The 26958-nt window shown below is 37.8% G+C and overlaps 1 protein-coding gene across 6 annotated transcripts in view; it reads left to right on the forward strand.

Moving 5' to 3' along the window:
- The window catches only part of CLHC1 (clathrin heavy chain linker domain containing 1), a 64663-nt gene that overhangs the window by 32480 nt on the left and 5225 nt on the right, over positions 1–26958 (forward strand). For all 6 annotated transcript variants that reach the window (XM_014842999.3, XM_044772474.2, XM_044772473.2 and 3 more), the window contains 2 exons: positions 10359–10533; positions 23944–24146. In XM_014842999.3, coding sequence (XP_014698485.2) covers positions 10359–10533; positions 23944–24146 — 378 coding nt within the window. The remainder of the gene's footprint in view (positions 1–10358; positions 10534–23943; positions 24147–26958) is intronic.

Below are 26958 nucleotides of genomic sequence, written 5' to 3' on the forward strand. Positions count from 1 at the left end.
TAAAGAAATGGAAAGATAGTGCATGCACATGGATTGGAAGAATAAACATAGTTAAAATGTCCCTACTGCCTAAAGCAATCTACAGATTGATAGCAGTCCCAATCAAAATCCCAGGGACATTCTTCACAGACATAGAACAAAGAATCCTAAAATTCATATGGGGCAACGAAAGACCCCAAATTGCTAAAGTAATCCTGAGAAAAAAGAACAAAGCTAGAGGCACCACAATCCCTGACTTTGAAATATACTACAGAGCTATACTAATCAAATCAGCATCGTACTTGTACAAAAACAGACACAGATCAATAGAACAGAATTGAAAGCCCAGAAATAAAACCACACATCTATGGACAGCTAATCTTTGACAAAGGAGCTAAGTACATAGAATGGAGAAAGGAAAATCTCTTCAATAAATGGTATTGGGAAAACTGGACAGCCGCATGCAAAAGAATGAAAGTAGACCATTATCTTTTGCCATACACAAAAATTAACTCAAAACGGATCAAAGACTTGAAAGTAGAGACCTGAAACCATGAAACTCCTAGCAGAAAATATAGGCAATACACTCTTTGACGTCAGTCTTCGAAGGATCTTTTCAAATACCGTATCTACTCAGATAAAGGAAACAAAAGAAAAAAATAAACAAGTGGGACTTCATCAGACAAAGGAGCTTCTGTAAGGCAAAGGAAACCAAGAACAAAACAAAAAGACAACCCACCTCTGAGAGAAAATATTCACAAGTCATATATGCAAAAAGGCATTAATCTCCAAAATATGTGAACTCACACAACTGAACAACAACAAAAAACAACCTGATCGAAAAATACGCAGAGGACAGGGCCCCGGGAAACCAGAGAGCAAGAGCTGATTGGAATCCAGGTCGGCACGCGAGATAAAGTGCCCTTCCTCCCCCAACCCGCGCTGTACGCCACCATCACAGCTGAAGGAGGAGGGCTCAGAACGCGTGGTTCTCGACCCCCATCTAGTGGGGACAGGCTGTAACTGCAACTGAATAATAGCATCATGTGCAAAAAGTGCTCCTCTACCATCCAGCAATTTATAAAAGCTCCAGACCACAAGGAAAACAAGAAAAACACAGAATTAAGTCCTGAGGACTTGGAAATAGGTAAACTAAGTGAAAATGAGTTCAGCGTAGCTATCATCAAAAAACTCAATGAGGTAAAGGGAAATATAGAGAAACAAGTCAATGAGTTCTGGAGTTACTTCACAAAAGAGATTGAAACTATAAAGAAGAATCAAACAGAAATGCTGGAGATGAAAAGTACAATGGATCCGATAAAACAGAATATGGATTCCCTGAATGCACGTGTAGATACCATAGAGGAACAAATTAGCATAATTGAAGATAGACAGGCTGTATGGCTCCAGACAGAGGAAGAAAGAGAACTAAGAATTAAAAAGAATGAGCAAAATCTCAGACAAATAGCGGATTCAATGAGGAAATCCAATTTAAGAATTATTGGAATCCCTGAGGGTGTGGAAAAGGAAAATGGAGCAGAAGGAGTGCTCAAAGAAATAATTGAAGAAAATTTCCCAAATCTAAGGATTGAGGGAGAAATGTGTGTGGAGGAAGCTTTCAGTTCTCCTAGATTTGTCAATGTAAAAAGACCTGCTGCAAGGCACATAGTAGTACAAATGGCAAAAATGAATGACAGAGAAAGAATACTCAGGGCAGCAAGGCAGAAGAAAATAACCTACAAAGGAACTCCTATCAGACTTTCAGCGGATTTCTCTGGAGAAACCTTACAAGCTAGGAGAGAATGGAATGGCATATTCAACACTTTAAAGGATAAAAATCTTCAGCCAAGAATACTCTATCCAGCAAAAATATCCTTCAGATATGAGGGAGAAATTAAATCTTTTCCAGACAAACAAAAGCTAAAGGACTTTGTAACTAAAAGCCCTCCACTACAAGAAATCCTCAAGAAGGCTCTCATACCTGAAAAAAGAAAAAAGGCAGAAAGGGGTCACAAATCACAGAGTAGGGAGACAAATAGATAAAATCAGAATAGGATAGCAAATATTCAACTATAGCATTAGGATAAAGGGAAGGAAACCACCAAAGCAAAGACAATCTTATCGTGCCAACCACAAACTCACAACACAAGTTGGAATAAGAGATGAAAATAATAATTTAGGAGGGGAAGAGGAAAGGACTAAATCAGTCTAGGCCAAGTAAGTAAGAGACCACCAGAAAATGGACTATATCATACACGAGATTTTCAATACAAACTTCAGGGTAGCCACTAAGCTAAAAAACAGAACAGAGATACAAAACATAAATAAGGAAAAATCTAAGAAACCCAGCATAAGAAACTGCAGAAGTCAATGGGTAGACTAAAACACACAGGACGAGACACAAAAGTAACACAGGAAAACCAGATAACGAGTGACAGAATCACAGCATTAAGCTCTGTTGCATCAATAATCACCCTCAATGTAAACGGATTGAACTCTCCAATAGAAAGACACAGACGGGCAAAATGGATTAAAGAACAAGATCCAACAATTTGTTGCCTCCAGGAAACACACCTCAGCCCCAAGGACAAACACAGGCTCAGAGTGAAGGAGTAGAAGACAATACTCCAAGCTAAAAGCAAGCAAAAGAAAGCAGGTGTCACAATACTTATATTAGGTAAAACAGATTTCAAAATAAGGCAGGTAAAGATAGACACAGAGGGACATTATATAACGATCAAAGGGACACTTCATCAAGAAGAAATAACGCTTATAAATATCTATGCACCCAACAAAGGAGCACCAAAGTTCATAAAGCAACTATTAACAAACATAAAAGAAGATATTAAAAGTAACACAATAATAGTAGGGACCTCAACACCCGACTCAGATCAATGCAGAGATCATCCAGACAGAAAATCAACAAGGAAACAGTGGAGCTAAATGAAAAGCTAAAACAATTGGACTTAATAGACATATATAGATCACTTCATTCAAAAACAGCAGAATACATATTCTTCTTAAGTGCGCATGGAACATTCTCAAGGATAGACCATATGTTGGGAAACAAGTCAAGCCTCTACAAATTTAAAAAAATTGAAATAATAACAAGCATCTTCTCCAATCATAATGCTATAAAGCTAGAAAGTAATTACAAGCAAAAAGCTGAGAAAGGCACAAAGATGTGGAGACTAAACAACACACTACTGAACAAGCAATGGATCATTGAAGAAATTAAAGAAGAAATAAAAAAATACCTGGAGACAAATGAAAATGATAACATGCCATATCAACTCATATGGGATGCAGCAAAAGGTGTATTAAGAGGTAAATTCATCACAATACAGACACATCTCAACAAACAAGAAAAATCCCAAATAAGCAATCTTAAACTACACCTAACCGAATTAGAGAAAGAAGAACAAACAAAGCCCAAAGTCAGCAGAAGGAGAGAAATAATAAAAATCAGAGCAGATTAAATGCTATTGAAGCAAAAAAGGCAGTAGAAAGGATCAGTGAAACATAGAGCTTGTTCTTTGAGAAGATAGATAAAATTGACAAACCCCTAGCCAGACGTACAAAGAAAAAAAGGGAGAAAGCTCAAATAAACAAAATCAGAAATGAAAGAGGAGAAATAACAACAGACTGCAGAAATACAACGGATTATAAGAGAATACTACGAAAAACTTTATGCCAACAAAATGGATAACCTAGAGGAAATGGACAAATTCTTGGACTCCTACAATCTCCCAAAGCTCACTCAAGAAGAGGCAGACAATTTGAACAGACCAATCACAAGGAAAGAGATTGAAACAGCAATCAAAAGCATCCCAAAGAATAAAACCCCAGGACCAGATGGCTTTCCTGGGGAATTCTACTAAACTTTCAGAGAGGATTTAATACCTGTCCTTTTCAAGCTATTCAAAAAAATTAGGGAGGATGAAACACTTCCTAACACATTCTACAAGGCCAACATCACACTGATACCAAAGCCTGACAAGGACAGCACGAAAAAAGAGAACTATAGGCCAATATCACTGATGAACATAGATGCAAAAATTCTAAACAAAATTTTGGCAACAAGAATTCAGCAATTCATCAAAAGGATCATACATCATGATCAGGTGGGATTCATACCAGAGACACAGGGATGGTTCAACATCCGCAAATCAATCAATGTGATACACCACATCAACAAACTGAGGAATAAAAACCACATGATCATCTCAATAGATGCAGAGAAGGCATTTGACAAGATCCAACAGCCATTTATGATAAAAAGTCTGAACAAAATGGGGATAGAAGGGAACTACCTCAACATAATAAAGGCCATATATGACAAACCCATAGCCAACATCATACTCAATGGGCCAAAACTGAGCGCCATCCCCCTGAAAACAGGAACGAGACAAGGATGCCCTCTATCACCACTCTTATTTAACATAGTACTGGAGGTCCTGGTCAGAGCAATTAGGCAAGAAAAAGGAATAAAAGGAATCCAAATAGGCAGGGAAGGTGAAACTCTCACTGTTTGCAGACAACATGATCCTATATATAGAAAACCCGAAAGAATCCATTGGAAAACTCTTAGAAGTAATCAACAACTACAGCAAAGTTGCAGGGTACAAAATCAATTTGCATAAATAAGTAGCATTTCTATACTCCAATAACGAACTAACAGAAAAAGAACTCAAGAACACAGTACCATTCACAGTCACTACAAAAAGAATAAAATACCTTGGGGTGAATTTAACTAAGGAAGTGAAAGACCTATACAATGAAAATTACGAGGCTTTTCTGAAAGAAATGGATGACGACATAAAGAGATGGAAAGACATCCCATGTACATGGATTGGAAGAATAAACATAGTTAAGATGTCCGTTCTACCTAAAGCAATCTACAGATTCAACGCCATCCCAATCAGAATCCCAATGACATTCTTTACAGAATTAGAACAAAGAATCCTAAAATTCATATGGGGCAACAAAAGACCCTGAATTGCTAAAGCAATCCTGAGAAAAAAGAACAAAACAGGAGGCCTCACAATCCCTGACTTCAAAACATACTACAAAGCTACAGTAATCAAAACAGCATGGTACTGGTACAAAAACAGGTGCACAGATCAATGGAACAGAATTGAAAGCCCAGAACTAAAACCACACATCTATGAACAGCTAATCTTCAAGAAAGGAGCTGAGGGCACACAATGTAGAAAAGAAAGTCTTTTCAACAAATGGTGCTGGGAAAACTGGAAAGCCACATATAAAAGAATGAAAATTGACCATTCTTTCTCACCATTCACCAAAATAAACTCAAAATGGATCAAAGACCTAAAGGTGAGACCTGAAACCATAAGGCTTCTAGATGAAAATGTAGGCCGTACACTCTTTGACATCAGTATTAAAAGGATATTTTCAGACACTGTGTCTTCTCAGAGAAGGGAAACAATAGAAAGAATAAACAAATGGGACTTCATCAGACTAAAGAGCTTCTTCAAGGCAAATGAAAACAGGATTGAAACAAAAAAACAACTCACTAACTGGGAAAAAATATTTGCAAGTCATATATCTGACAAAGGCTTAATATCCATAATATATAAAGAACTCTCACAACTCAACAACAAAAAATCAAACAACCCGATCAAAAAATGGGCAGGAGACATGAACAGATATTTCTCCAAAGAAGATATACGGATGGCCAATAGGCACATGAAAAGATGTTCATCATCACTGATCATCAGGGAAATGCAAATCAAAACTACACTAAGATATCACCTTACACCCATTAGAATGACAAAAATATCTAAAACTAATAGTAACAAATGTTGGAGAGGTTGTGGAGAAAAAGGAAACCTCATACACTGCTGGTGGGAATGCAAACTGGTGCAGGCGCTATGGAAAACAGTATGGAGATTCCTCAAAAAATTAAAAATAGAACTACCATACGACCCAGCTATCCCACTACTGGGTATCTGTCCAAAAAACTTGAAGTCAGCAATCCCAAAAGTCCTATGTACCCCAATGTTCATTGCAGCATTATTTACAATAGCCAAGACATGGAAGCAACCTAAGTGCCCATCAACAGATGATTGGATAAAGACGACATGGTATATATATACAATGGAATACTACTCAGCCATAAAAAGGAACGTAATCGTCCCATTTGCAACAACATGGATGGACCTTGAGAGAATTATGTTAAGTGAAATAAGCCAGATAGAGAAGGACAATCTCTGTATGACTCCACTCATATGAGGAAGTTAAAAATGTAGGCAAACAGAACAGATTAGTGGCTACCAGGGGAAAGGTGGGGGGGGGGGGGTGGAGGTGTGCACAAAGGGTGAAGGGGTGCACCTAAAACACGACTGACAAACAATAATGTACAACTGAAATTTCACAAGATTGTAACCTATCATTAACTCAATAGAAATTTTTTAAAAAATAGGCAGACGATATGAACAGACATTTTTCCAAAGAAGATACACAGGTGGCCAATAGGTACATGAACAGATATTCAACATCACTATTCATCAGGGAAATGCAAATCAAAACTACACTAAGAGATCACCTTACACCCATTAGAATGGCTATAATCACCATGAAAAACAATAACCAATTTTGGAGAGGATATGGAGAAAAGGGAACCCTCATACACTGCTGGTGGGAATGCAAACTGGTGCAGCTTCTATAGAAAACAGTATGGAGATTCCTCAAGAAATTAAAAATAGAAATACTGTATGACTCAGCTATCCCACTACTGAGTATTTATGCAAAGAACTTGAAATCAACAATTCAAAGAGACTTATGCACCCCATGTTCATTGAAGCATTATTCACTATAGCCAAGAAGTGGAAGCAACCCAAGTGCCCATCAACTAATGATTGGATAAAGAAGATGTGGTATATATGTATATGCAAAGGAATATAAATATTCCATTTATATTCAGCCATAAAATAGACAAAACTCAGCCATAAAATAGACAAAATCGTCCCATTTGCAACAACATGAATGCACCTTGAGGGTATTATGTTAAGTGAAATAAGCCAGACAGAGAAAGACAAACACCATATGATTTCACTCGTATGTGCAAGATAAAGTCACATACAGACAAGGAGAGCAGTTTAGTGGTTACCAGAGGGGAAGGGGGTTGGGGGTGGGCACAAGGGGTGAAGGGGCACATTTATATGATGACTGACAAGTAATGTACAACTGAAATTTTGCAATGTTATAAACTATTATCACCTCAATAATAAATAAAAAATAAGTTAAAAAATTCCCTATCAGATAGGTGATGTGCAAATATTTTCTTTCAGTCTGTGGATTGTCTTTTCACTTTCTTGATGGTGTTTTGTTTTGTTTTGTTTTTCCCATTCAGATATACATTTACTCATTAGTGTGTGTTTTTAGTTCTACTGAATTTTTTTTTTTTCTGCTTTATTTCCCAAACCCCACCCAGTACCTAGTTGTATATCTTAGTTGCAGGTCCTTCTAGTTGTGGGATGTGGGACGCCACCTCAAGGTGGCCTGATGAGCGGTGCCATGTCCGTGCCCAGGATTCAAACCCTGGGCTGCCGCAGCAGAGCACGTGAACTTAACCACTCGGCCACGGAGCCGGCCCCAGTTCTACTGAGTTTTATCACAAGTGTAGGTTCGTGTCTAGAGCACCACAGTCAAGATACAGAATAGTTCCATCATCACAAGGATCCCTTGTGCTACCCTTTTGTAACCATACCCACTTCCTTCCAAGCCTTGCCCTGTCTGTGCCTCTTCCTTATGGCAAACTCTAGGGACTGGCCTGGTGACATAGCAGTTAAGTTCATGCTCTCCACTTTGGCGTCCTGGGATTCAGCAGTTCGGATCCCAGGCGTGGACCTATCACTGCTCATCAAGCCATGCTGTGCAGGCATCCCACATACAAAATAGAGGAAAATGGGCATGGATGCTAGCTCAGGGCCAACCTTCCTCAGCAAAAAGAGGAGGATTGGTAGCAGATGTTAGCTCAGGGCTAATCTTCCTCTATAAAATGGAAACATCACCGTCTTCTCTGTGATGGCATCAGGATGATGTCAGCATTAAATGAAATCATACATATAAGTTCCTAGAAGGTAAATGCTAACGCAAGCTGCAGTTGTGATTGACAGAAGCCTAAGAGTCTCCAACTTATTTGGCTGTGGCTGTTATTTCAAATTGAAACAGCATCACTAGTTTTGCTGTCTTCAAGCATTTTGTTTCTGGAAAAAAGCTTTTCCAGATTCATAGGTACTGATCATAACAGCACAAGCAGGAGCAATTTTAATTAAATGAGGATTTAGGCCTGTAAACAATCCAGAAAACCTACTCTTAGCGACAATGTTCTTCATTATAGCCCAGGTTGACATATGCAAAGGCACAGAAATTTTATGACTTTCATGTATCCAAAGTTGTGTCTGCTTTTGTGTTTTTACCACATCAAACGTCAAAGTTGCAACTGCTGCAAAAGAACCAGACAATGCCCCTGAAGTAAAGTTGATCATAAATATTGGTTCATACAAACCAGATTTTGCACACAACCATTTCTTTAAAACTTCATAGTTATACCAGTACATTGAAGGTAGGGGGAAGGCCACTCTACAGGGATTTAACACCCTCATTTTGAATGATTTTTAAAAAGGCATCAGTTCCAGAGGCTGGAAGTCCAAAATCAGGGTGCCAGCAAGGTCAGGTGAGGGCTCTCTTCTGGGTTGCAGACTTCTCATTGTATCCTCACATAGTGGAAGGCTTGATGGTGTTTTTTTGAAGCACAAAAGTTTTTAATTTTGATGAAGTCCAGTTTACCAATCTTCTCTTTTATGGCTGAGCTTTTGGTGTTGCATCTAAGAAATCTTTGCCTATCTTAAGATCCTGTGTTTCTTCTAATAGTTTTATACATTTAGGTCTATGATCTACTTTGAGATAATTTTTGTGTATAGTGTGAGGTAGGAGTCCAAATTTATTCTTTTGCATTTGTATATCCAATTTTCCCAACACCATTTGTTGCAAAGACTTTTCTTTACTCATTGAATTATTTTGGCCCCTTTGTCAAAAATCAATTGACTGTAAGTGTTTATGGTTCATTTCTGGACTCTTTATTCTATTGCTCTAGATATCTACCTTATCTAGATTATTGTCTTCCTGTCTTGATTACTATAGCTTTGTAGTAAGTTTTGAAATTGGAAGTGTGATTCCATCTTTCTTTGATTGGTATTCACGTGGTATATCTTTTTCCATACTTTTAATCTATTTGTGTCTTGCCTTTTCTTCTAGGCAACATATACTTGGATCCTACTTTTTTGGGGGGGGGGGGAAGATTAGCCCTGAGCTAACTACTGCTAATCCTCCTCTTTTTTTCTGAGGAAGACTGGCCCTGAGCTATCATCCATGCCCATCTTCCTCTACTTTATATGTGGGATGCCTACCACAGCATGGCTTTTGCCAAGCGGTGCCATGTCTGCACCGAGGATCCAAACCAGCAAACCCCAGGCCACCAAGAAGCAGAATGTGCGCACTTAACTGCCACGCCACTGGGCTGGCCCTGGATCCTACTTTTTTATGCATCTGATAATCTTTGCCTTTTAATTGGGATATTTAGATCATTTACATTTAATGTGATTGTTGACATGGTTGAGTTTTATTTGTTTTCCCTTTTTTCTCATCTCTTCTTTATTACTTTCTTCCTCTTTTTCTGCTGTCTTTTGGATCAGTTGAATTTTTTTATGATTCCATTTTTCTCCTTTGTTGATTTATGAGCTATAACTCTTTGTTGTCTTGCTTTGGTGGTTGCTTTAGGGTTTATGGATTATATCTAGCTTATTGCATTCTACCCTCAGGTAGTATTATAGCACTTGATGTATTGTATAAAAACAGTATACTTCTAAATACTTATATTCACAGCATATACCATTTCTGGTCTTCATTCCTTTGTGTAGATCCATAATTCTATCTGGTATCATTTTCCTTCTGCTTGGAGGACTACTTTTGACATTTGTTGTAGTGCAGGTCTACTGGTGGTATATTCTTTCAGCTTTTTAAAGTTCCTTTCGGAGACTCTGAGGGAGATTCCATTCCATGTTTTTCTTCTAGCTTGTAGGTGGCTGTCCACATTCCTTTAGCATTGTTTTGGTATTCCTTGGCTTGTAGACACAGCACTCTAATTTCTGCCTCGGTTTTCACATAGTATGTTATATTTAGTCATTATCCAAAATATAAAGTTTAATCCATAAGCGTTAGTTAAAAATTACAAATATGTAGTTTTAGATGAAAATTTTTAGAAAATGTAAAGAGATGAAAATAATAATATAAAGTAAGAAAAAGCAAACTGTTACTTAAAGTATTTGACTCAAGAACTTTTCTTCCCTCTGTAGCTGTTGGAAGAATTAGAGGAAAGCCTTTTCCATTGCTCTTATTTTTTGAGGCTATCTTTAGCACAAGTCATGCTTTTAGACGTCCTATTGGTGCAGAACTAACCCTGGAAGGAATCAAATGTGGATTATCTGAAAAACGTTTAGATTTAGTTATCCATTGGGTCACCCAGGAAAGGTAAGCAAAGTTAAACTTTTAATTTTGATATTTGGTTAATAAAGTTATTTGTTCTTCTCAAACATTTTAATAGTTTTCTTATCAATAAATTATTTGAGCATTTATTTCAGGCCTCTATTCTGACTAATCAGTTTGAAGATATTTACTAAGCATTCATGGAGTAATGGGGCCTAGTCACAATGAGCCCAGATCATGAGTTGACTCACAGCAATTTACAAGATGATTCATGACCACTTAGTGGTGGTTGGAAGTTTATCAGTATAGATAGAAAAGCATTGATTGGTATCATGCTGCTTGGAGGGATAAATCAGGAACCTAGTTCCAGACAGGCTATGAGCACATGTAAAGGATAAACCCAGGAGAAAACTTACAAGCTGGAGGGATATGGACCAAGGTAGCATTTAGAAGAACATACAAACCAGCAAGGATAGGCAGGAGGTAGCTTCTTGGAACTGGGTCTCAGCATAGATTGGTGGATTTGTACCAGGGCTCATTTAGGTTGGGTTCCCTAGAACCAAAGCCTGAGACAGGAATTTGGGTGCACGTGTTTGATAAAGGGAGGGCTTCTCAAGAAAAACTTATAAGGGAGTGAGTGAAGCAGAATAGGGAAGGGGAAAGAGCCAAGCAAGGATGTGACCTCAGGCAAGTTCTAACCTTGGCATTGTTTATAGAGGGGTGGCTCTATAAACCACACCACAGAGCTGTTCCTCCTTGAGGTAAAGGGCCAGCCTTTTGTACCTCTCTATCATTAAGTCAAGGGCTGCAGGCTGCCTGGATGGAGTGTGAGCCCATGACTTCTTGGGGACAGTGGCTCCCACCAGCCAAGGGCAATTCACTATAGAAGGGAGGGACCTGTGAGGCACTGGCAGCCAACACCCAGAGCAGCTGGGGAGGGGTATACTAGCCCAGTCAGAAGGATTTGGGCAGGAGACCAAAACAGCATCTATGTTATTCACCTGTTTGCACAACACAGATCTATTTGCTTCTCACATTAAGTTCACTCCATCCAGGCACAACTTCTCCAGGATTCTGTGGTCATAATTCTAGGAGAAACTTACAAGAGAATGGTTAGTGGTGTGAACTATAGCCCTTGGTCCTAGCTGTAATTTGTTTTTTACAACTTTATTGAGATAGAATTTACATACAACAACCTATGCATATTTAAAGTGTACCATTTGATGAGTTTCTAAAAAATAGCATAAAATATAGCCAATGGCAATATAATTGACATAAATAAACTGCACATATTTAAAATGTACAATTTGAAAAGCTTTGATATATGTATATACCCATGAAATCATCATAATCAAGATAATAAACATATACATAACCCTCAAATGTTTCTTTATGTCCCTTTGTAATGCCGTCTCTGTCCTTCCACCATGTGATTGCACTCCCCTCCTCATCTCCAAGTAACCACTGATGTGCTTTCTGTCACTATGGATTAGTTTGCATTTTCTAGAATTTTATATAAGTGGAATTATATATTATGTATTCTTTTTTTCTTCTTGGTCTGGCTTCATTCACTTATAATTATTTTAAGATATTAATTAGTACTTATCTTTATCTTCTATCACCCATTTTACGTTCTTCTCACTCTTATACTTCTGTTGATTTTGATGGCCTGTCTGGTAGGATGACTGTGGTTACCATGCCTGTATCAAACCATGGTTATTGATTTACCCACTAACGGTTTTCAATTGGCATGGGACTACCCAGAGATATCCCAGTAGATTATCTGCCACCTGTGACAGACAACTATATACTATTCAAAAAACATCTACTGGGTCCTGCTAAAGTTGGAGCAGTTATCTGTGGAACATCAATGACTGTGAAACTAGAACTGCTCATCATGAACTGGATTCTGACAGACTAACCAAGTCATAAGGTCAAGGGGCTCAGAAGAGTCCACCCAAAATCAGGTACAACCAAGATCATGATCAGGCAGATCCAGAGCACACAAGTAAGCTTCATCAATAGGTGGACCAGACCCCATGTCAACTACCATTGACTCACTGATATTGCTTGCACAACTCTTCCCCTATGGCCTCATGCAGGAGTGGAGTTATGTAAGATCGGCAGACAGAGAAAGAAAAAAACCCAAACTTGGTTCATGGATGGTTCAGGTGGTGTCCAGATGATGCAAGTTTTGAAGATGGAGTAACATCCTTCAGGATGAAGTGTACGCCTTAAACCAATAAATAATTACATGGTGCTGGCAAGGGGCAGAGCAAAATGGCGGGGTGAGCTGACCTGGGATTCTCTCCCCTCCAAAATACAACAAAGGATTGGAAGAACTGAATTTCAGAGAATAAATCTAATGCCAACACGTTAGAGACCTACAATACCAAGAAGGCGGAGAACATAGACCTTGCTGACGGCCTCGGAGGCGCTGGAATGGGTAGGAGAGAACATCGCTCTCTCCCCTGGAGTCTGCAATCCCTGCTGCCCAGTCCGGGAAGGAGCAGGGGAGGGGCTGCATGACTAGGGGATCATCCAGGACTCCTGCTGCTGGTTCAGTGGAAACCTGGTGACAGGGGAAAGGTTCTGTGTGCGGCGACCCCATAAACCCAGGGCCTCAGGAGACTAGAGAACAGAACTGATCCGAATCCAGATTGGCGGGTGAGACTAGCAGCCCCTCCCTCACAGAAAGCGCACTGGGCGCCACCATCTTGCCCAAAGGCAGAGAGCTCAGAACACGTGGCTCTCGACCCCCATCTAGTGGCGACAGGCTGTAACTGCAACCGAATTCTACCACCATGCAAAAAAACCGCTCCTCTACCATCCAGCAATTTATAAAAGCCCCAGACCAGAAGGAAAACAATAAAAACATAGAATTAAGTCCTGAGGACTTGGAATTAGGTAAACTAAGTGATAATGAGTTCAGAGCAGCTATAATCAAAAAACTCAATGAGGTAGAGAGAAAGATAGAGAAATAAGCCAATGAGTTCTGGAGTTACTTCACAAAAGAGGTTGAAATTATAAAGAAGAATCAAACAGAATTACTAGAGATGAAAAACACAATGGACCAGATAAAACAGAATATAGATTCCCTGAATGCCCGTGTAGACACCATAGAATAGCAAATTAACATAATTGAAGATAGACAGGCTGAATGGCTCCAGACAGAGGAAGAAAGAGAACTAAGAATTTAAAAAAATGAGGAAATCTCTGAGAGATAGTGGATTCAATGAGGAGTAAGAACTTAAGGATCATAGGAATTCCCAAGAATGTGGAAAAGGAAAATGGAGCAGAAAGTGTGCTTAATGAAATTATAGAAGAGAACTTCCCAAATCCAGGGATTGATGGAGAAATGTGTGTAGAGGAAGATTTCAGATCTCCTAGATTTGTCAATGTAAAAAGACCCGCTGCAAGGCACATAGTAGTACAAATGGCAAGAAGGAAAGATAAAGAAAGAATACTCAGGGAAGCAAGAAAAAAGAAGAGAATAACCTACAAAGGAGCTCCTATCAGACTTTCAGCAGATTTCTCTACAGAAACCTTACAAGCTAGGAGAGAATGGAGTGACATATTCAAAGCTTTAAAAGATAAAAATCTTCAGCCAAGAATACTCTATCCAGCAAGAATTTCCTTCAGATATGAGGGAGAAATTAAATCTTTTCCAGACAAACAAAAGTTAAGGGAATTTGTAATTAAAAGCCCTCCACTACAAGAAATCCTCAAGAAGGCTCTCATACCTGAAAAAAGAAAAAAGGGAGAAAGGGGTCACAAACCACAGACTAGGGAGACTGATGGATAGAACCAGAACAGGATAGCAAATATTCAACTACAGCATTAGGGTAAAGGTAAGGAAACTACCAAAGCAAGGACGATCTTATCACTCTAACTACAAATTCATAACACAAGTTGGAATAAGAAATGAAAATAATTATTTAGGAGGGGAAGAGCAAAGGGTCTAAATCAGTATAGGCCAAGTAAGTAAGAGACCACCAGAGAATAGACTATATTATACACGAGATTCTAAATACAAACTTCAGGGTAGACACTAAACTAAAAAATGGAACAGAGGCACAAAACATAAATAAGGAAAAATCTAAGAAACCCAGCATAAGAAATTGCAGTATTAAATGGGTAGGCTAAAGCACACAGGAAAAGAAACGCAGGAAAACAAGATAATGAGCGACAGATTAACAGCATTAAGTCCACATGCAACAATAATCACTCTCAATGTAAATGGATTGAACTCACCAATAAAAAGACACAGTGGCAAAATGGATTAAAGAACAAGATCCAACAATTTGTTGCCTCCAGGAAACACACCTTAGCCCCAAGGACAAACACAGGCTCAGAGTGAAGGGATGGAGAACAATACTTCAAGCTAATAACAAGCAAAAAAAGGCAGGTGTTGCAATTCTTATATCAGACAAAGTAGATTTCAAAATAAGGCAGGTAAAGACAGACACAGAGGGACAATATATAATGATTAAAGGGACACTTCATCAAGAAGAAATAACACTTATCAATATCTATTCACCCAACACAGGAGCACCAAGATTCATAAAGCAACTATTAACAGACCTAAAGGAAGATGTTGAAAACAACACAATAATAGTAGGGGACCTCAACACCCTACTCACATCAATTGACAGATCATCCAGACAGAAAATCAAGAAGGAAACAGTGGAGCTAAATGAAAAACTAAAACAATTGGACTTAATAGACATATATAGATCATTTCATCCTAAAACAGCTGAATACACATTCTTCTCAAGTGCACATGGAACATTCTCAAGGATAGACCATATGTTGGGAAACAAGGCAAGCCTCTACAAATTTAAAAAAATTGAAATAATAACAAGCATCTTCTCTGATCATAATGCTATAAGGCTAGAAATTAATTACAAGCAAAAAGCTGAGAAAGGCACAAAGATGTGGAGACTAAACAACACTACTGAACAAGCAATGGATCATTGAAGAAATTAAAGAAGAAATTAAAAAATACCTGGAAACAAATGAAAATGATAACATGCCATACCAACTCAATGGGATACAGCAAAAGCTGTGTTAAGAGGAAAAGTCATCGCAATACAGGCATATCTTAACAAACAAGAAAAATCCCAAATAAGCAATCATAAACTACACCTAACTGAACTAGAGAAAAAAGAACAAATAAAGCCCAAAGTCAGCAGAAGGAGAGAAATAGTAAAAATCAGAGCAGAAATAAATACTATTGAAACGAAAAAGGCAGTAGAAAGGATCAATGAAACAAAGAGCTGGTTTTTTGAGAAGATAAATAAAATTGACAAACCCCTAGCCAGACGTACAAAGAAAAAAAGGGAGAAAGCTCAAATAAACAAAATCAGAAATGAAAGGAGAAATAACAACAGACTCTGCAGAAATACAATGGATTATAAGACAATACTACAAAAAACTATATGCCAACAGAATGGATAACCTAGAGGAAATGGATAAATTCTTGGACTCCTACAATCTCCCAAAGCTCACTCAAGAAGAGGCAGACAATTTGAACAGACCAATCACAAGGAAAGAGATTGAAACAGCCATCAAAAGCATCCCAAAGAATAAAACCCCAGGACCAGATGGCTTTCCTGGGGAATTCTACTAAACTTTCAGAGAGGATTTAATACCTGTCCTTTTCAAGCTATTCAAAAAAATTAGGGAGGATGAAACACTTCCTAATACATTCTACTAGGCCAACATCACACTGATACCAAAACCTGACAAGGACAGCACGAAAAAAGAGAACTACAGGCCAATATCACTGATGAACATAGATGCAAAAATTCTAAACAAAATTTTGGCAACCAGAATTCAGCAATTCATCAAAAGGATCATACATCATGATCAGGTGGGATTCATACCAGAGACACAGGGATGGTTCAACATCCGCAAATCAATCAATGTGATACACCACATCAACAAACTGAGGAATAAAAAACATATGATCATCTCAACAGATGCAGAGAAGGCATTTGACAAGATCCAACAGCCATTTATGATAAAAAGTCTGAACAAAATGGGGATAGAAGGGAACTACCTCAACATAATAAAGGCCATATATGACAAACCCATAGCCAACATCATCCTCAATGGGCAAAAACTGAATGCCATCCCCCTGAAAACAGGAACGAGACAAGGATGCCCTCTATCACCACTCTTATTCAACATAGTACTGGAGGTCCTGGTCAGAGCAATTAGGCAAGAAAAAGGAATAAAAGGAATCCAAATAGGCAGGGAAGAAGTGAAACTCTCACTGTTTGCAGACGACATGATCCTATATATATAGAAAACCCCAAAGAATCCATTGGAAAACTCTTAGAAGTAATCAACAACTACAGCAAAGTTGCAAGGTACAAAATCAATTTGCATAAATAAGTAGCATTTCTATACTCCAATAACGAACTAACAGAAAAAGAACTCAAGAACACAGTACCATTCACAATCGGAACAAAAAGAATCAAATACCTTGGGGTAAATTTAACTAAGGAAGTGAAGGACCTATATAATGAAAATTACAAGGCCTTTCTGAGAGAATTGGATGATGACATAAGGAGATGGAGACATTCCATGTACATGGATTGGAAAAATAAACATAGTTAAAATGTCCGTTCTACCTAAAGCAATCTACAGATTCAACGCCATCCCAATCAGAATCCCAATGACATTCTTTACAGAATTAGAACAAAGAATCCTAAAATTCATATGGGGCAACAAAAGACCCTGAATTGCTAAAGCAATCCTGAGAAAAAAGAACAAAACGGGAGGCATCACAATCCCTGACTTCAAAACATACTACAAAGCTACAGTAATCAAAACAGCATGGTACTGGTACAAAAACAGGTACACAGATCAATGGAACAGAATTGAAAGCCCAGAAATAAAACCACACATCTATGGACAGCTTATCTTTGACAAAGGAACTGAGGGCATACATGGAGAAAAGAAAGTCTTTTCAACAAATGGTGCTGGGAAAACTGGAAAGCCACATGTAAAAGAATGAAAATTGACCATTCTTTTTCACCATTCACCAAAATAAACTCAAAATGGATCAAAGACCTAAAGGTGAGACCTGAAACCATAAGGCTTCTAGATGAAAACGTAGGCAGTACACTCTTTGACATCAGTATTAAAAGGATATTTTTGGACACCATGTCTTCTCAGAGAAGGGAAACAATAGAAAGAATAAACAAATGGGACTTCATCAGACTAAAGAGCTTCTTCAAGGCAAATGAAAACGGGATTGAAACAAAAAAACAACTCACTAACTGGGAAAAAATATTTGCAAGTCATATATCTGACAAAGGCTTAATATCCATAATATATAAAGAACTCTCACAACTCAACAACAAAAAATCAAACAACCCAATCAAAAAATGGGCTGGAGACATGAACAGACATTTCTCCAAAGAAGATATACTGATGGCCAATAGGCACATGAAAAGATGCTCATCATCGCTGATCATCAGGGAAATGCAAATCAAAACTACACTAAGATATCACCTTACATCCATTAGAATGACAAAAATATCTAAAACTAATAGTAACAAATGTTGGAGAGGTTGTGGAGAAAAAGGAAACCTCATACACTGCTGGTGGGAATGCAAACTGGTGCAGCCACTATGGAAAACAGTATGGAGATTCCTCAAAAAATTAAAAATAGAACTACCATAGGATCCAACCATCCCACTACTGGGTATTTATCCAAAGAGCTTGAAGTCAGCAATCCCAAAAGTCCTATGTACCCCAATGTTCATTGCAGCATTATTTACAGTAGCCAAGACATGGAAGCAACCTAAGTGCCCATCAACAGATGATTGGATAAAGAAGATGTGGTACATATATACAATGGAATACTACTCAGCTGCAAAACAGAACAAAATCATTCCATTTGCAATAACATGGATGGACCTTGAGGGAATTATGTTAAGTGAAATAAGCCAGCGAGAGAAGGATAATCTGTGTATGACTCCACTCAGATGAGGAATTTAAAAATGTGGACTAAGAGAACAGTTTAGTGGATACCAGGGAAAAGGTGGGATGGGGGATGGGCACAAAGGGTGAAGTGGTGGACCTACAACATGAATGACAAACATTAATGTACAAATGAAATTTCACAAGATTGTAACCTATCATTAACTCAATTAAAAAAAAGAAAGAAAGAAAAGTAAGATGCAGGGGCTGGCCTGGTGGTGCAGCAGTTAAGTGCACACATTCTGCTTTGGCAGCCCAGGGTTCACTGGTTGGGATTTGGCACCAGTTGGCACACCATGCTGTGGTAGGCGTCCCACATATAAAGTAGAGGAAGATGGGCACAGATATTAGCTCAGGGCCAGTCTCCCTTAGAAAAAAGAGGAGGATTGGCAGATGTTAGCTCAGGGCTAATCTTTCTCAAAAAAAAAAAAAAAAAGAAAAAGAAAAAGAAAAGTAAGATGCAGAAAAGTGTGTACAAAATGATCTAAATGTATACAACAAAGACAAACTACTGGTGTAAATGTATATATATTTTTATGATATAAGCAAGAGAAATATAGGGAATATATATCTTGTACCCATGCTTCCACAGAGTGATGATGATAGAAGGGAGAGACAAGAGTAAGCAAAAGAGGAAAAGATAAAAGATTGTGCTAAAAACCAGCAGTTAGGATGGGTTCTCCCTTATGCCTTTCATTATAGGTGTATATTTCACTGTATGAACAAAGTAAGTTTTTAGAGATGCATGTTTAGGTGATAAAACAATCAAGAAAATCAAGGAAACACCTTACTTTAAAACTCAGGTTAGAGCAGATGGAATGACTAGTAGGCCACAAGAGGGGCTGCAGGGCGATGATAGTGTTCTTCATCTGGTTTGTGTTTTGTGAGTCTTTGACCCGTGAGAAATCATTGAACAGAATGCCTTGGTTTTATGCACCTTTCTGTACTTGTTATATTCCATGCTTTTAAAAAATTTAAATTAAAAAAAAGGTAGGAGAAAAAAATTACATGGTGCTGTATCCCCAACAAGCAGAATACTTGGGTCTAGGAGATAAAGAGTAGCTCTGCTCAACTCCTAGTAGCCTGCTTAGGGAGTATATTAGTTAGAGTTCTCCATAGACATAGAATCAATAGGGGATATGTGTATATATCTCCATATGATATGTATATATATAAGAAATTGGCTTATGTGATTATGGAGCCTAAGTCCCAAGATCTGCAGTCAGTAAACTGGAGACCCAAGAGAGCCAATGGTATAAGTCCTAGTCCAAAAGCTGGCAGGCTCAAGACTCAAGAAGAGCCAGTGTTTCTGTTTGAGTCCAAAGGCAGGAAAAGACTGATGTCCTAGCCAAAGTAGTCAGGCAGGAGGGAGGAGTTCCTCCTTACTTGAAGCAGAGTCAGCCTTTCTTTACTATTCAGGCCTTCAGCTGATTGGATGAGGGCCACCCACGTTCAGCAGGGCAATCTGCTTTACTCGGTCTGCTGATTCAAATGTTACTGTCATGCAAATACATCTGCACAGACACACCCAAAATAATATTTGACCAAATATCTGGGCACTCCATGGCCCAGTCAAGTTGACACATAAAATTAACCATCACAGGGAGTTTGTGCTTTCCGTGCCTGCAACTTTAGGCTGAGTCTGGAGGCCCTGGTTGACTTTGATTGTCATGAGAAGGCAGGACTGTTGCTACATAACAGGGCAGAGAGGAATATGTTTGGCACTCAGGTTCCGTATTCCTTTGAAGAGAGCATGACAATTGGATTTGGGTACATGTCATTTACTGATAGACCCCTCCTTGGGAAATTTTGTAAGGAAGGAGTGAGATAGGATAGGGAAGGGGAAAGAACAAAGCAAGGATGTGACCTCAGGTAAAGTTTAGTATTAGCCAATATTGCAAGAGAGGGCTATGGACCGTAAACTGTACCACAGAGTTGTTTTCCCTTGATTATGGGACAGGCCTTTTGTATCCCTTATTAGTCATCAGCTCTAGACTACTGGGGGTTGAAAGGCAAAATTTTCTGGGCAGGGTGACTCCAGTCAGCTGAGGGCAATTCTTTGGAGAAGGGGGCAGCTGTGAGCTGTTAGTAATCAGCTGGAGAAGGGGCAATGGTCCAAAAAAGAGGACACTTGTTTTGAGTCTATCAGCTTATGAGGATCCATCTGGGGATAGATACCAGCTGCTTTTGCTGGGTCTGTGTGGACATGGGTTGCACTGTGAGTATTGGAAGGCAGAGTGAGGAAAGGCCTCCTTGTCATCTCTCTAGTAGCCATGACCTGCTTATTTTGCAGCCTAAGGGCTATGCTTGCTTGGCTCTGAATGCATAGGGACATAGGATATATATTAGAGAGTAGTTAACAATTCTCATCTTTAAGAAGTGTTTCACAAGGGAGATTGATGAACTAATGTAAACGTTCTCTAAATAACAAATCCATGACTTAGAAATGTCCCAGCCATAAAATTTGCGAGTTTGCATACTACTGCATACTGTCATCCATTCCAAAGTCATCATTTCCCTTGCACAATTCTAGATAGTCATAAAGCTGTCATAGATTGATGGCATTGTTGTTTACTAGTGCAAAGTGTCTTTCTCCCGCTCCCTCTTTATTGTACACCTATTAACATAGGTACCTAGTTATTTTTACATGTTTTGGTCATTTTTAAAATTGTGAATAAGAATTAAAAGTGAATTTATGCACCAAAATTACATTAATACAGGTTACTGTATCTTTCTCCCACTCCCTTTTGTTATGGCCTTCACTTACTGTTCACATAATAGTTAATTCTGTTTTAGGAAACTTCATAGGTATACCCTTCTTTTCACTCTTTGCCTCCTTCTTTCTTCCTCTGCCTGGTCACACTTCTACACCCACCACAGAAAGCACTTGTCAGAGAGCACCGGAAATGATTCAGAAGTGAGGACGTCATCACAAAGTGCATGTTCACTACTAACACCTCTTATCTAGTGCAAAGACGCTTCAGACAAGATTAATTTCCTTGCCTATAGAGATAGTTCTTGGCCCATTCTACCTCTTATTTGTAAGAATTTAAGTTCTTATGCAGTTCCTTGACTGCATAAATTAGGAACATACCACCACCTTTAAGGATCCTGAGATGATATAACAGAATACTCAAGGCAATTCACATTCTTTATTCTTAGCCTCTGTCCCCTGATCTCTGACTCTGATGACCTGGCCTCTACCACCTACCTTAAAAAGTTCCCCTAAACAAAAAGTTCTCCAATTCTTTCTCTGAAGCTCAGCACAGAGTCAGCCCTAAAGCAGCCTCGGTTATAAACTAACCTTGGCCCTCTTAATCATTCTTACCTGGGAAGAGTATAATCACTTGACCCACAAAGCCAACATTTATGAAATGATGCTTTACTGGTATTAGCTCTCTAAATTGCAGACATTGCTCCTTCCTAGAAGAGGAAAAATATCTTCTGAAAATTAACTTTACAAACCCAATCCTATAAAATGACAGTACATAAATATGCATAATTTTAGTGATTATATATTACCTTCATTTTGACTTTTAAAAATCTACAATCTGGTTTATAATCAAATATGCCTTAGTTTACTAATGGAGTTAAACATATTTTATTTTATTAGTCATTTGCATTCTCCAGAGCCAGTCTGGTCTCAGATCCACTTTTAGAAGTCCCTCAAAGAGTCTTAGAGTTGGGAGTAGAGGTGGGGAGAGCCAAGAAGGGAGCTTTAGGAAAACAGAAGAGGGGCCAGCCCGGTGGCGCAGTGGTTAAATGCACATGTTCCCCTTCAGCGGCCTGGAATTTGTCGGTTTGGATCCCGGGTACAGACCTGGCACCCCTTGTCAGGCTGTGCTGTGGCAGGCATCCCACATATAAAGTAGAGAAAGATGGGCATGGATGTTAGCTCAGGGCTAGTCTTCCTCAGCAAAAAGAGGAGGATTGGCAGCAGATGTTAGCTCAGGGCTAACTTACCTCAAAAACAAAACAAGAAAACCCCCCAAAACAGAAAGAGGATTATGATGAGGTGATTGGAGGTAAAAAAGCAGAGGGAGTTTCCCAGGCTCATTCCTCCACCTGGTCTGGGCTGTTTGACTACCTCCTTTTCCCCCAGGGCTCGAATCCCTCTTTTTCTTTCCCCTTTTTTCTGTCAAGGCCTATTCCACTCTTTTGGGGCTTGACCTTCCTCCTCCCTTTGGGTAATTTTTCTTCTTAATCATACTCTTCTTTCCTGATCATCCTTTTGGAAAGTGACAAGCCAAGAGAGAGCAACCTCAGTCCTCAACTCTGGCCTCCTCTCAGGTGGAACAGCATCATGATGGTGACCACGTAAAAAATTAAAACAATGGTGTTAATAAGAGAAATAAATACTAAAATACTGGTATTATTATGTTGCTCTGATAATGCAGTCACTACAAAAACAAAAATAGTTACTTTTTCAGCCTCAGGAAACATGGCCGTAGCTACCAAAACCTATATTTTGGAATTAAAATATGAAAGTCAGGGAATTGCTTACTAAATAATTGACTTTTACTCAGAAGCTGCCTTATGATTTTAGACCCACCTCTCTGCTGTCCACTCTAACAAACACGGAGGGTTTTATTTACTAAATTTTCAGTAAAGAGACATTTTATAAGAGCGTCAGGATCTCATTTTAATATTATTGGCAATTCGTTTCTTGTATACAGATGCCAATATGATGTGATTGCTATTATTCTGTAGCTATTAATTAAAAATATAACTAAAGCACAATCTCCATACAACCAGTAATTAGAAGTGGTATCTTTAATTATGCCCAAATATTTTTTGGCTTATGCTGATAGCTTCCTAGGTAGAGATACTGTGATAGTACAGATGGTCCACTTCAATTGTGTATGAAGATAGCACAAAATATGATGACAAATGAAATCTTTCAATTAAGCCGTCTCAAAAGAACTGCTTCTTCAGTGTCTCCTAATAGACATAGTTATGTCTATTTTTTTCCTGTTGTTTCTTATAAATCTATAACAATTTTAAAAATAACTTTCTTTGTTTTCCTGTCAGCACAAATGCTTGTAAGATTTGTCCCTAATTTTGAGCTAATAATTTGGTGTCATTATCTTTAACCAACATTTAATAAGTTCTTACATTCTACAGGGTTTGGAATCCAGATAACCACTGATGACATTGAGACCCTTAATTATGAGAGAATTTTTGTTTACCTTGTAATTTTAAATCCCACCAGTGTTTTCAGGAAAGTTTTAACCTTGTTTGTAGATTTTTTAAAAACTAAGGAGTGTGTGCTGATTGTTTTTGTTCTTATTGTTAAATCTTAGATATGTTTAATTTCTCCTACATCAATTGCCTATTAACTTGGAATTTTTACAGACCATAGAAAATCCAGTTCTCCTGTGCTGAATTTTCAAACACTTCATTCTCATCCCCAGCAAGAATTCTCTAACGTATGCCTTATTGATCTGCTTGCTCTAGGCTGACGTTTTCTGAGGAGGCTGGGGATGTGCTTTGTGATTATGGGGAACAGGATACTTATAACAAGGCCAAGTGCCTGGCTTTAGCTCAGATCATCTACAGTGAGTGTGGCCTGCACAAGAAAGCTCTTCTTTGCCTGTGTAAACAGGGTCAGATTCATGGGGCCATGGAATACATACAACAATTCAAGGACTTTACTTCTGGTGAGTAAAAACGTCTACTTATGTGTATACATTCCATTTCTGGACTTTAATTGTGAGAGCATCCATGATAGTAGGCAATATTTTGGATTTACATTATTAAGTCCGTTTTACATATACTGATAAGTAGATTTCTTTTGTAATTTTCAGTGAAAACAGTTAAACTGGAGCTGATTGACTTTCATGCTAGACTTTCAAATGTATTACATATTTCCTCAATACATAAACATTTATAACTGGATAGTCCTGAAATATACAGTTTTATAGATAAATTTTGCGAATGTAGTAGACCATGCTACTTAAAGGATTTTTAAAAAGTAACTGAACTTATTTTTTATATATGATCTTCTAAACTATGATATAAGCATTAGAAAGGGAGAATTTGTGAAATAATGTTGATTTCAAAATTTTGAAATGCCTAGGTTGCCACTGGGCTCTGATCTGAGAGAATTGTGGCCTTTAGGGTGACCCCAGCTGAATGACTTGAGCTCTGACTGTGAACCTGGTTCAGCAGTAACCTCAATGCACAGGCAGACCTGACGGCCTCCCATATCCAGGCCTATGTCAGTCCTCATTTACAGGACGTGTACCTCGGTTCTAAGAAGTTTCAAAATGCAACAAAACACAGCACTTTTAGATTACATTTTTCCAGGAAAAAGGATCTTTTATGGCTGTTGAATCTAATCATTTTCAAACAATAGGTTGATTTTTACTCAGAATCTATTTTTTAAAGTTACTAATTTCTTCATTTATTATGTAAGCATGCCTGGTACTATTAGTGTAATAATACCTAATAGTTTGGCTTTTTACATGCATTATCTCACTTAATCCCTATATTAACTCTATAAAGTAGGTTTTCTTATTATCCCTGTTCTATAGATGAAAAATTATGTTTCCACAGAGAGGCTAAGGCACAGAGAGGTGAGTAATTTGCCTATACACACACAGTAACAGAATACAATCTGGCATAGTAGGTACTATTCGATTAATATTTGTTGAATGAATTATGTATTTTATTATTATTATTATATAAGCATACAGATTTAGTTTCTGTGTTAAGTATTATTTTTCCATAGGTAAAAATTATTTTAGTTAGTCAGGGTTTAGACATGGAATATAGTTTTTAATTACTCTCGTAATTTTTATTAAATGAAATGTGAAGTTTGTTTTTTGTTTGCAAAATTTGCCCTCCCATAAGTACGTTGAAATATGATTGACTCATTAACGTATTATTCTTTTCCTCTAGGGGTGCATTACACTCTAAAATAAATATATATTGTATTAATTTAAGAAGTAATAACACTCCTATATAGTTAGAACCTTGATGTTTACCCTCAGAATTTATTTAACACAACATCATAAGATGAAAATAATAACCTGATAAAAATTAAGCTTAGAAGATAGAAACAATGTTTGAAAAGTTCCTTTGCTTAGTTTACTTTTTAAGGAGAAACAGCCATAGCTTTCCAAGGTGTCATCTTTGGCCTCAGTGGACAGATTCAGTTAATGCTTTCTGGCTCCAGAAAAGAATGTTCTCGCTCAGATTTAAACTATCAGCTTTATATTTACAAATTTAAAAAACCCAGAAACGAATTAACACAAAACAGAAAAGTCCTAAAAAAGTCTTTTGTTCCAAAAGTGTAAATCTGACTAATAGAGCATCTGCTTTAGAATTAATGACTCTTTTTGTTTTCTTCCCCCCTAATAATTTCTAGAATAAAGCCCAAAATGATTTCTTTGTTCACCTTCCCCAACAATTGAATGTACTTATCTGGAAACTGGATTATTCTAGATCTGAGGCTCTCACACTTTCTGGTCTCAGTCTCCTTTACACTTTTAAAAAGCACTGAAGATCCCAAAGAGCGTTTATCTATGTGGGTTATATCTATTGATATTTATCCTATTAGATGTTAAAACAGAAAACTTAAAAATATTTATTTATTCATTCAAAATAACATTAAACACATCACATGTCATGATAAATAAAATATTTTTTATGAAAAATAACTTTTCCCAAACCATACAATTTCTTGAAAAGAGTGGCATTGTTTTATATTTTTGCAAATCTCCATAATGTCTGCTTTAATAGACATTTTAATGCTGAGAAGATAGCCGGCTTCCCATGTCTGCCCCTATATTCAGTGTGTTGTAATATCTCATGTCATGTAGCCTCTGGAAAATACCACTGTATATTTGTGAGAGAACGAGAATGAAAAAGGCAAATAACCACTTAGTAATTTTATGAAAATAGTTTTGACTTTATAAACCCTAGACCGTACTTTGAGAACCACTGTTTTAGATATTTGTGAGTTAAACAGATACCATAATTGGTGTATAGACTCTTATAATCTTGTTAAAACAGAACATACATGAGATAAATAATGATTAATAACATGTCAGAGCAAGGAATAAAGAAATGGATTGTAAGCAGAGGGTGGAGGTCATAGGATTTGAATTTGTGTCCTTTCTAATTAGTCAGAGACCATATCTTGCACATAATTGAGTAAATATTGGTTAGTTAGTCAATTCATGCCATAGGGGATTTGAGTACCTGATTGAATGAAATAGAGAGAGAGGGGTGAGTTATGAAATGTTGGGGGCTGGGAGGTGCTATATAAATAGCTTCACCTTAGTGGAGGCCAGTTTGAGTGACCCAAATTATAAACTGCTACCTCTTCTCTAGGAAAAAGTTGTTTTAATTGTTTGACTTCAGTGATATAGAATTATATTTTGCTTTTCCTTGTTTCCCCTTTTACCGTTTCTCTCTCTGTGTGTATGTATGTGCATGCATGTGTATATATATACATACACACAT

Source organism: Equus asinus, chromosome 6, assembly GCF_041296235.1.
Source record: "Equus asinus isolate D_3611 breed Donkey chromosome 6, EquAss-T2T_v2, whole genome shotgun sequence".
NCBI classification, from domain to species: Eukaryota; Metazoa; Chordata; class Mammalia; order Perissodactyla; family Equidae; genus Equus; species Equus asinus.